Source organism: Amphiprion ocellaris, chromosome 9, assembly GCF_022539595.1.
Source record: "Amphiprion ocellaris isolate individual 3 ecotype Okinawa chromosome 9, ASM2253959v1, whole genome shotgun sequence".
NCBI lineage: Eukaryota > Metazoa > Chordata > Actinopteri > Pomacentridae > Amphiprion > Amphiprion ocellaris.
In genome coordinates, this window is record NC_072774.1 from 33411035 (window position 1) to 33423690 (window position 12656).

At 41.9% G+C, this 12656-nt stretch overlaps 1 protein-coding gene across 5 annotated transcripts in view; it reads right to left on the reverse strand.

Moving 5' to 3' along the window:
• Positions 1-12656, reverse strand: part of LOC111569393 (intermembrane lipid transfer protein VPS13B) — a 322692-nt gene that overhangs the window by 48828 nt on the left and 261208 nt on the right. For all 5 annotated transcript variants that reach the window (XM_023271473.3, XM_023271472.3, XM_023271475.3 and 2 more), the window contains exons 42-46: positions 9085-9281; positions 7232-7413; positions 6327-6547; positions 6115-6246; positions 976-1137 (exon numbers count right to left, since the gene is read on the reverse strand). In XM_023271473.3, coding sequence (XP_023127241.2) covers positions 976-1137; positions 6115-6246; positions 6327-6547; positions 7232-7413; positions 9085-9281 — 894 coding nt within the window. The remainder of the gene's footprint in view (positions 1-975; positions 1138-6114; positions 6247-6326; positions 6548-7231; positions 7414-9084; positions 9282-12656) is intronic.

A 12656-nucleotide genomic window follows, 5' to 3' on the forward strand; every position in this document is an offset into this window, starting at 1 on the left:
ATCAGAGTTGTTTTAGACACTCCACAGCATCATGGGACTCAAGCAAAACAGCACAACCACTTATGACTCCGCCTGGAAACTGATTTGTATGAGTTACAAAAACACACTTGCAGGACCAAGTAACCGTTAAAGAAATACAACTCCTTCTCTTATCAGTGTCACTATTTTTATAACCCCAAAATGTAATTAGGAGTGTTTGCTACAATTTGCTGAGGCGGACACATTGGCAGGCTTTTTATCATCAGGCTCAAAGTTAGCTGAGTGTTTTTGGCAAAGCTGGACTATTTCTTATTTATCTAGTTTCACAAATCATGTTCATCTCGAGAACACATATTTCATATACCACAAACACATGATGGAATAACACATGACAGAACCATCTTGGAATCAAATTCTTCATCTATGATGATATTTGGCCCACTCGGACAATCTTTCATCCAAAATATCCTTGAAAATGCAGAGGTCATTTTGACTCACTGCTAAAATGAGATGTGGTGTTCACTCTGCTGATATGCCAGATTGCCACTCACAGCGTGTGTGTGTGTGTGTGTGTGTGTGTGTGTGTGTGTGTGTGTGTGTGTGTGTGTGTAAGCGAGAGTGAGGTAAGAGTACAGATTAACCATGGTCGATGATTAATACAACTTGACTTACTGACTTACTGCAAGCAATTATGGCCATGTCTTTTCTCAAGCTTGACTTTCTCACACTCGCTATGGAACACATGGGGGTCCTGAAACATATGCGCACCAAACACACACACATATGCCACAGATCGCCAGCCCACCCTCCACTCAACCTCAAAACCACAAAGGGTTAAATATAATCAATCTTATTTAACAATGCTGTCAGGGCACTGTCTGAGAATGCTGACAGAAACACACAGATAGTGGCTGCACAGAGATGATGGTGTGTTTGTGTGTGTTTGTGTGTGTGTGTGTGTGTGTGTGTGTGTGTGTGTGTGTGTGTGTGTGCTACCTGAGGGGACTTGTGGGACCTCCAGCTGTACTGGTGGCTGTGCAGGCTTGCCAGCAGCACGTTTTCATCCGTGTCCACCTGGCCAAAGCGCAGTGTCTCATGTGTGTCATTACAGATCACATAGTGGCTGTACAACAGTTCCTCCGCCTCTGGATTCCCATTCTGAGAGAAAACACGGAGAAGAGGGGAAGAGGCAGGAGGTATAGGCAGATGGGAGAGGGGACAGGGTGACATAAGAAACAGAGTCTGAGAATAAAAACAAATAAAGAAAAAACTTCCAAGTATGTATATTTATGGTGGGTGGATAACGCACAGTACATATGTAGTGTATGTTTAAGCACATATGCAGGTGTCAACAATGCATGTATCCTCAGTCTTAAAAGTGTAGGTCTTGGAGGTGCAGCTGTCAACCAATAGGAGAATGGCATGAGTGATATTATCTGTGGGAGCAACACAACCTCAACAGGGAATGGATCATATCATAGCCTGACAGCTATTCAGGCTGGACCAACTAAGAGAGACTTTAGGGCCAAATCCACTCCTCTGGCCCCACATAAAATCTCCAGGTGGCCTGTTTCTTTAGCAAATGTTCACTTTTTTCAGTTCCTTTTTTGGAACAGCTAATTGTGGGTTGTTGAGGAGATAAACAGGTTTTGCAATGTCAGCTTGTCCAAATAGCAACTCAGTCTCTGCATGCTGACATTTATCTTCTCAATTCTGCAGGCCAGAAAAATGGGGCTACTAAGAAGGCATTCCTGTTAGTAAGTGTCATCAAAATGTTGGGTTTTTTTTAGGAGAAAACAATATGGTGGAGTCTGGCGCACCTACAGCATTGGCTCAATGAGAAAGCCTCACAGAAAGTCATGCGAGTCATACAGGGATGTTGTCCACTCATACGTCACCTTGCATGCAAGAGAAGAGAGCTCACTGGCTTGCTATTGAAAACACTGGTTTAACAGAAAGAGAGTTAAGTGTGTCAAATCTTATGCATTCAGGAATTCAAGTACACAATTTCAAAACAGCACATAGTGTGCATGTGATTTGGACAGTGAGTGCATGGGTGCAAGTTTTACTTGAGCTCCTTCCAAAGGCTCTTAGGCCCTGATGGGATCTCTCCTGCACACCCCTCCTTGACTCTTGACGCACATGACTGTAGTTCAGACAGCTTCTCAATAACTACTCAACTATCCCTACAAAGAGGGACCCCAGCCTGCTGTGTACTTTTAAATGGCAGTGGGGGTGATGGTTGATGGTTAAAAGAGGCTGGCAGTAAAAGCTCAGAGTCTGACTGCCAAGCACGTTCAGGGTCCTGGGGTTGTTGATGCTATTGAAAACGGATGGGAAAGTTTACACCATTAAAAGAACACTTGATGATAGATGTGTGTGTGAGAGAGAGGTAGAGAGAGCAAAATATAGATGGGACAGCTGTGGCAATGGGTTCAAATCCATTTCCAGTTTTATAGTGGAACATTATCTGTGCTCCCTTTTGAATCTGACACTGCGATTTACAAACTTCCTGCTGCCATCTTAAGATGCCATTGCTAAGCCCATTCTTTGATGGTATCGTCTTTCCGCTACGATTCACAAGGCAACGCGATATACACATCAGAAAAGCTTTGTACGGCAATCATAATCACTCTCTCTATCTAGGGATTTTAAGTGGATAAATATTAGGACAAAGATATTTAAACAGTCAACAAATATATCTTGTTAAAGAGCAAAGGATGACAACGTCTTCTTCAGACAGTCCCACTAGGCATCAAAGTATGCCTGTCCCTAATCTACCCAGATACAATTACTATAAGTTTCAGAGTCTGACAAAGATCTGCATGGCACAATGGCACACATAAAAATGACAAGGTACAATAAAATGTCTGGAAAACAGATTGTAAATATTGACACCCACTCAAGACAAATGCACATGAAACAAGACACTATGGGATGGTAGTGAAGCCTATAAAAGGGACGTAATGAAACACTAATCAGATCTAAAAACACCAATATATTCTCCTACACATGGTCGAAGCCCACACATCTACTACAACCAGGAAAATCATCTCTGTATCACTTTCTTTCCGGTTGCAAAGTAAAGCAGAGAATCATTAAACATGGGAAGAACAGAAAAAAAAACACCAGGAGAAAAATCTCTGTTGTCTCAATTGTACATGTAACAGCCTGTGAACGTTCTGTGAGAAAGCAGAGTGTGTAAATACTACTGGGCTTTTGTGTGGCTTCCACCAAAGCCACTTCCCTAGGGTTAAAAGCTGGGGGAGCAAAGACTGAGAGTGGGGCTGTGGGCCGACAACTGAAAATGTAGGCATGGGGCCTGAGGTTAGAGTGGTGGGGGCCTGAGGTTGGGGCCATATGGGGCTATTGAGTGCAAGAGTCAAAAGAAGAAGAAATAAAAGGAGAAATATTCTAAACAAATTTTTCCCTCGTCTGTATAACACAAAAGCTAAAAACTGTAAAACACCTCTATCTTTTTTATATTATGTCTTGATTGAAGGCTCCAGGTGAAGCAAAGCACTGTAGCTGAGATGAGAAGGAGGAGGTGAGCCTGCTTCCTTGAGTTCACTCTGTGTATTAGAATAGACTAGATATTCGTGCCATTATTAATGAGAAGCTGTTAGGCATGTGTACTTGTGAATGGCAGAAAGGTTATTGAAGGAACAATAGCAGCCCATTTACCAGGACTAGAACTGCTTGTTATTACTGATTACTACTATATGAGTGTAAATTGCAACCATATACTAAGAAGTGCCTTTTTTTCTATTTACTGCTGTGCATCTGGAAGTGCTCCAGCTGTTCTGGTTGTGGCGGCCTGTTGTGACCAGGTCTGGCTTGTGAGGTTTCAGTTGTGTGGTAGTTGAGGAATCTTCTCAACGTTTCAATGGTGACCCTGCAGGCCACATCACAACAGGCCTGCCTGCCAGCCTTGACACCAGGAAACATGAAAATCACCAAAACAATTACACACGTTAGGATACATCCTTCTGTTGCGGAAGGACAAAGCCTGTTAACATTTCTGACTATGTCTGATTACCTTGTTTTTATGAATGGACAATGTGTGTGTGAGCATGTCTGGAACGTAAGCTTCTATCACATCAAAGATATGTTAGCCTAAATAACGGCCTCAGATATCTGCCCCTATAGTGTACCACAGCACCAGGCAGCTTGTGCTTAATTGCACCCATACAAGGTTTTCTCACCACGTACAAGATTTTGTTTCAGTGAAAACCCCAAAAGGGAAACAATGTTTCAAAATCGAAGTGTTCACTTCCTCTGAAGTGGACGAGCATTTTTTAAAATAAAGAATCTGCTTCTAGTACTTGACCTCTCTCTCTACCCCTTACTTCAGAACTACCATAGCCACATGCAGCACATTTGCCTTATAATTATCGTGTGTTTTTCCCCTTGTGTTCAGCAAAGTGGTGAAGGCTGGAGCTAGTTAAAAGGTTTTGTACAAGTTACAAGGCTGCTGCTGTTTAGACCAATCAAGACAATAAAGCAAGCTTAATCATTTTAGGAATCAGTCCCATACCAAAGAACATGTAGATGCAGCTTGCAATGCTTGTTTTTGAGTGAGAATATGTCAGTGTTAAAAGCCAACATTTGTGTGACTAAGCATTGTATGTCTCTGTTTGGAGGTTTAAGTAACTGAGCCAAGATAGCATTCAAAAAGCCAAACATATCACTCCATCTGTATCAAAAGAGGCGCGCCTGAGAGCATACAACCAACTAATAACCTAAATAATCACACTTGGCATGCTGGGAAAAGTCAACCATGGATACCAACATGCCCAAAACACTCCAGTAAAGCTGCAATATGGCATTTCGTTATAACACCACCAATGCTTAAAAGAAAAAAGCAAATTTATGACTAAAATAAGCAGCAGAAATAGGGAACATTGACGAACTTGTGCTAAATGATGCAATGATTAAGCCTAGGGTCAAATATGACCAGTCATCCAACACGGTTGGTTAAGAGCTTTAGATGAGTCAGTGATGCCACTGAGTGAAAACAAAGGTATTAAACTACTGGCCAGAACAATCACTTCATAGTATTTTTTTTCTATACAGTTTGTTTGATTTTATTTTCCACAGGTAGAAGTCCACAGCTGTTCCTAGAAAAACATGAGCTATTATTTCTTTCACCTGGCACTGAGTCTCTGCATGCATGTAAAACCATGAGTGTACCTCACGTCTCCTGAGGCCAGTATATTAGTCAGCACAGCTGAGCTGAGGAGAGCAGAGCCATGATAGGGCATACAAAGCCAGAGAGGCCAGTGTGTGCGTGTGTGTGCGTGTGTGTGCGTGTGGAATAGACAAGTGGGTGGGGGACTAGCACCAGATGAAGTCTTGGCAGGTGTCACCACTCAAGTTTTACCATGTTTTAATGGGCATCACTTCACACACAAATATCCTGGCTACCAGAGGCAGTGCTGAGAACTGAGGGATGACGAGGACCATAGCACTAGAGGCCCAAGAACAGACACACTGTATCCTCTTAGAGTTTATACCAAACAGAAAGGCTGTTCCATCCTGCAAATTTTATTACCACTGGCATACAACCAAAACCATTCTCATGAAATCCACTTTGTTGTTAGTTTGTTTAACTGATACTCCATCTGGGACAAAAGGCAGTCTTTCGGCATATTCTCAAAATGTACATACATTTTCTTAGGATTTCCTCTTCAGATTGACTAGCCCCTGGCGCCAAATAAAATAGCTACATAGAAGTGTTAAGAGATCAAACATCAGGGAAAACTCCTTGTTATGTCTGAAGGCATCCTGCTATTTAAATATACAGGGAAAGAAATCATCCTCCTATACTATGCAACCATATCACTGATTCTTTAGTCACTTCTAATTCACCTACTCATGCAGCTTTGAACTGTTGCCCAGTGAGAAGTCATTTACTTTTGCTTCTGAATTAGCTTAAGTGAAAAATGAAAAAAAACATCTTCAACCTCCAGACCCCTAACATCCCACATTACTCTAAAGCACCAAAACCAATATCTATAATCTATCATTACGACAAGGCTTATTTTTTTCAGTGTTTTTAAAGGTACTGGAGCTGATTGTGTTTTTTTGGAACATGGAAGTGTTGCAGTGTGAACAGTTTAAACTTTCTCTCACCTGTTGCCAGCTTTGCAGAGCAGCGTCTATAGTGTGGATGGCGTACTGGCTGATGTTCAGGAACACTGGGTCCACAAACACATTCACATCCAAAGAGGTGTTCTGTGGGCAGCAGGTGGCTGCAGCCTGGCCCTAAAACACATGCATTGAAATTCTAATTTACCTCATCTTCATATTTCCTGTTCAGTACTACATAAATTGCTGAGCTCTACCTGTAGCACACAAGGCTGAAGAAGCTGAAGGTGTGTTAGGTTTCGGTACTCCAGCAGCTTGCAGTCTATCTGCGTGGAAAAGCTGAACTCCTGACAGCGACGTGGTCCATTGCTCCACTGCCGTAAGAAGACCCGTGGCTCAAGGGCACCTATCACCATGAACTCTTGTTCCTGAGGTAACTTTCTGTCTGGCAGGAAGGGATGGAGTTGCCGAGATGGAACTGAGGGAAGAAGACAAGTAATAATGTCTCAAAGATATTTCAAAAATGTCACAACTTTAAAAATGTACAACTGATGGTCAAAAACCTAAAGACACTCAGTTACTGCAGTAAAGAGGAAAAACTGCCATCTGGGAGTGTCTCATAGGGCTAAGTCTATACAAGTCAAACACAGTGGATCCAAACTGCTATTCAGGACAAAGAACAAACATGAAATTCATGAATCCAAAAACTACTGCATGTGTGAATAGCTGTTTTACACAAAGGGTTTAATGTGTTTTTAACAACATCATAGGCACACTGCATGCTCAGCCATGGCTTATTTCACAAATGGTGGTCCTTTCACATGTAAAACAATCACCATATACACATGTCAACAAGGTAAAAAAAAGATGTTCACTAGAGGGGATCTTTCAGATAAACAGAGTATTATTAACTGTCAGTAGAGGGCAAGTATTGTACGTTAGTGGATGATGACTGACTGTAGGATAATTCACGTGAATTTGCTTTGGAATTCACTGTTGCAACGATCCACCAGAAAAAACATAGGAAGAACATGGCAGTAGTTTTTCCAAAACTAACACAATAAAAAGAAAATTTGAACTAGCTTTTGTTAATACCCTTTTAATAAACATAAGACCCTTCAAACTTTGAAAAGACTTTAAGATGACGCATATTGGATCCTACCTGTACCCAGCTGTTCTAGGTGGTGGGAGAGGTGAACTTCCAGCTGTGCTAGTTGTAGGGACACCCCCAGGGAGGGGACAAACCACGGTGCAAAGCAGGAGTCCACACGGGTACAGGCTGCCAATGCCATTGGAGATACCAACTGATCGCAGGGTAGCTGGGACCCACACTCACTGTCTGAACTGCATTGGAATAGGAGATACAGAAGCATATTTACAGAAGACTGTGAAAGACCCTAAAACGGCAAAGAGATGGTACCATGTGAATATGAAATAATTTCATATGCACATAAAATTGGAGAAAAATCCCCAGTGTACAACTGTCATTTAGCATTTGACAGTTTTAAAGGAAATAATTATTGATTTTCTGTTAAACTTTGTTGATAATATCAAAAGCATTGGCCCAGCTGTGGAATTAAGACCCAAAAAATCCAGTTCACTAATTGAAACAGCCTGATTCTTGTTTCTAGTTGAATGATTTTGTCTGTTGCCCAGTGAGTTACAAAATGTGTGACATCCTCCTCAGAAATCTACAGCGAGACAGACAGTACAATTATTGAGACAAAGGAATGAAAAGAGGCAACAATGCGGAAAGGGTCTCCTCACTGTCCGAGGCTCTTAGGTACATTATTATACCTGCAGTTTCCAGGAGAACCCCTCCGTGGACATTAATTGCATGTCATGGTTGATGATGTTGAATGGAAGGTAATTGAAGTGAATGACCATTTGCTCTATAATTTGCTGCTACCATGATCCACCATAAAAACTCCAGCAGGAAACGCTCAAGACCTGAAAAATGCTGGTGCAGCAGAGAGCTCCTTAAAAAGATAAGCATCATATGTTGACAATTTTCATTACTTCCAGTTGGTAAGGCAGCCAAGTTATTTTTCTGGTGGAAACTAAAGTAAGGCAGATGAAACGAGTGAGTAAGGAAAGGGGAATCAGTTTTGATCAAAAAAGACAAATAATTTAAACATAAAGGAAATGTAGTGTTTGGAGTATGATTGTAATGAAATGCAGATGTATATTTTGCTTTACACTATATCTGGTGCTGAGGAGCTTTTTCTCTGTTGCACTCTTACATGTTTTCTTATTCCTCCCATTCTGCTTTTCTGGAGCTCTGTAAGCCACACAGAATGTGGGCTTGACAATTTTCTTCCACTAAAAGTTCCCCAAATCCCAAAAGGAAGTAAAGAGAGAGAGAAAGAGAAAAAAAGAGTAAAGTAAGATGAGGAAAGAATGAGAAAAAGGCCGAAAGAAAAGAAAAATGGGTGAAGCCCTGAAGATGTAACAGAGTGCTGGATGAGACATGAGAGAAACAAAGAGAGGAAGCAGTGGTAGCGAGAAGAAAGGAGTAAAAGGGAGTCTTTGAAGTGTTTTGCAGACCCAGTCCAACCCATCCCATCCTAGCTCAACCCTGCCCAGCCCAGGCCAGGCCTAAGAACTTATGAGCCAACCCAAAGGGGGCTTGACTCCTCTTGCTTCCCGTGAGCTTCCCCTCGATTAGATACACTCAAGGTAAGCAGGAAGGAATCCGGATGGGCCCTGACAGGCACTTGGTGTGCTGGGAAATCTCATTAGGCCGATCTGAACGCCTTCCAAGCCTGCTCCCTGCTCCTGCACACCAGATGTGGGGCGAGGGACACATTCTAGTTCTTTGTGCTCAGCAGCCTGGGTGCACTCTTTCTCTGTTTTTCCTCACACAGGACGGCACACAGTCCGTAGATCCACACGCATACCTGCTGTAGGCATAAACACGCTCTCTGAAATACAAGCTTGGGAGTACAGACACTCACACAACACCTAAGGATACCTACAAGCACAAGGAAACAGTTCAAGCCAGTTTTCTCTCACCTCTGTTCATCTCCTCCCTCTCCGTTATTATTGAGTACGATCCTCCACAGGTCTGAGGCCACCAGCTCCTTCTGCTGGTTGGTGAGGCTGAGGCTGGGCAGCTGTAGCTGGCAGGAGCGGCTTTCTGAAAGGCTGAACTCCCGGTAGGGAACAAAGGCCTGCTGGAGCTCATCCCAGTATTCTAGACTGCATGGTACCTGAAAGCGAAGACACAGTAAAAATGTACTTTTAACCTTCAATTGTGTATTTTAGTCAGTCATAACTACATAACCAAAAATGTGGAGTCCTTAATAAAGGTTAAAATTTACAAAGTAGGACAGTAAATCTAACAAAAATATATTTCCCTATTTTTTTTGCAAACGTAGCAGAAAAGACAGACAATGTCAAACAGGATAGCACCTCAACCTGCAACTACACACAGATTCTGGGTCAAATCCACACACTGCAAAGTGTAGCTTCAGCGTTGTACAAGGTTTTGGACCATTTAATTTGCATCAGTGGTACAAAACCTCATTTAATCTCTGCAGATCAAACCAACTCTGCTCTCTCTCTCTCACCTAGATTCCATGTGAAAAAGTGCACACCTTTGCTCACTAATCAATATGGACTAAATTCCACCATTCTTAGTAGATTTAGAGCATGAAGTCACTCGAGCATGAGGATGTATCATCGGTCTTCCTTGATTTTTTTCCCCCATACAGCTAGCTACAATCTGCTGACAACCACTGAACACAAATTATACCGATCACATATTGTAAAGAGCTTAGAGAGACAGTGAGGAAATTCCTTTCACAATGACATCATGAGGACCCAAAGACAGCGTGTAACCAATGTGCTTTTTTGAAACCCTCTGGGTTTCCTTATAGCGTTACACTGAGCTCTCCAACTACTGAAATAAATTTTCTACTGAAACACTAACTCAAATGGTTATAACTGCTGCTGAATATATCTGAATATTCATCGGCAGCATGCTGGAAGATCACTTTATGTATATTTTAGCACAGTGTTGGACTGATATTCTTTCCTGTCTTAAACTTGTGACAGTAATAATTTAAGTGATGGAATTTCACTGAATGTTTTAAATGTCACACTTAGTCTCCTCTTTAGATGGACACAATATTTTACTATTGCATTGCTCAGTAATTCATCAGTGGAACTTAAGGTTCAGGTCCCAAAAAACAGATTATTGAAACCACCTTGGTGTAACCCCCAGTATAACCCCTCATTATTCATCTGCTGAAGGATTACTGTAAGGCTTTGTGATTGCACAACAGGTACTGTTTGAGCTTTGTGAATACCCCAGTTAGCCATAAAATATTAAACAACTGCAGTGGACTGCTCATCATCACGCACTGATACTTTACTGATGCTTTAAGACATGGGGAATCCCTGCCTTTGAGAAGGAATGAGCAAGTGATTTTTTCATGGCATCTGGATGACAACCTTGAATTTTATTCACTTCAGACAAAACCAATCTTTAATTTCTTGTCTATTCGGAAAAAACGACAGCACCCTGACCACAGACCACCAACACAGCAAGACGGCACTCGTCTCCATAACAACACCGCATGACCACAGCATAACTAAACACCCAGCAACTGTATGCTACAAGTCAGCCATTAGCATTGAAGTCCTGGAGTCATTTCTCACACTGAATAACAATCAGGCTGTGTGAGTGTTCTCACATTGAGTATCATTGATGTGATGACTGGTAGGGCTCCATTCGCTCCTCTCGCATTGTGCCAAAATTAACATAAATGTGTCTGGTGCTCCTGTGTGAACTAAATCAGGCTCTTGGGTTCCCTCGACCACCTGCACAATTCAGCTACTGATGGATCAGTAGTGGCAGAGCGCTCTTAGGAGCACACCTGAAGAATGGCAGTCGGGAAGACATGAACACGCGTGTGTGTGTGTGTGTGTGTGTGTGTGTGTGTGTGTGTGTGTGTGTGTGTGTGTGTGTGTGTGTGTGTGTGTGTGTGTGTGTGTGTGTGTGTGGTATAAGAGGGTGAGTGAGTGCACATGTATCTGTGACAATTCACATGTTCACTGTAGGTGTGGGGGTCCGTAAAACAATTACCAAACTAATGGAACTGTCAGCTCATTTGTGTGTGCATGTGAGAAGCGTTGTGTTTAAAAAAGGTGTGTCCATACATTCACATGTGTGGAGCTGTGCCGCTACACAGGAATGGATGAGGTAACTGTAGCTTACATCATATATGAAATGTCACACAGGTTTTCCTGGAATCAACTCCTCATAATTGTACCTGACAGAGTAGTGCACCCGCAACCCCAACCCTGAGCCACCGGAGCGGAAACTCACTGAATCTCCACTAAGAATTCCCAGAACTGCATTGCTACAACACCAAGTGTGTCTTTTTTCACCTGTGATATTCTATACTTATGACGGCATATAGAAATGGATATATGAGGTACATATACGGTACAGTGGAATACATTTGCATGGTTGAATGTGCGTCATGTTCCCTTTGACTTGTGGTTCTGGCCTTGGAGGAGCACTGAGATGAAATCGATAACAATTTCAAGAAATGTTGTAGCAATGATGGAAAAAGAAAAAAAAATGAAATCATTTTTTTTTTGGTATGCTGAGTTGGATGTCTGGCACTTGCTTTTGAGAAAAGAAAGCACCTGTGTATATGTCAGATGGACTGTGTACTGTGTAAGTGCATAAGAGGAAGACTATGTATAATTGTGCATATGAAAGACAATACGCATGTATACATATGTGTATATACAGGTGTGCGTATGCATGAGAGTGCATGCTATAGTATGGGCAGTGTCAGTTTCTGAGGCCTGATTGTGTGTGTACCTTATCTGATAAACAACATGGAACCCTGAATAGCTGACATTCCCTTGGCTGGATGGGTCCAGTCTGTGTTTTCCTCAAGCACTCAACAAAGTAAGGCTGGCAGCTAGACCTTTGGCAAAATATCAGCCGAAAGGCCATCTAAAATGTTATCTTAATTTCTGAATGAAGGCTCCATTCTGAGGTTGGTTAAAATGCCTGGAAAACTCAAAGATTTTTAAAGCTGTTAAATATTCAAAACTAATCATAAATATACTTACATTTAGAAGTCTTGGCAGCACTGTGTGTATATAGGTCTGATTTCCATCCCTGTCACCAACCTCTGTTTCTGCCAAACTGAAAAATACTATTGTGCATGGACTTACTTTTCTGGGCCTGATTGAACAATCACGATTTCTGCAAAGGTTAACTAAAGGCAGGCGATCTAAAACAAATACACAACATACAGTAATTACTTTCATTTCCATGAGCAACCCAGGTGTGATCACTGCTAAGTTTCGAATATGTCTCTGCAACTGAAGACTCCCTCAGCTCACTTTGAGGCTGCGGCTGCCGACATCCACTGCCGTGTCTGCCATTACTTTTATTAACAATATCAACACTGCTATTAGGTCTTCTGTTATTTTACTGATGCCTATATGTCTAAAAATTCCACTGCTAGCTACCTCTTATCAGCCAGCAGACAAATTGAATTGACATCGGCTTGAGCAAATGTTTATTCAGGAGATGTAATGAAAATTGTTCTGAA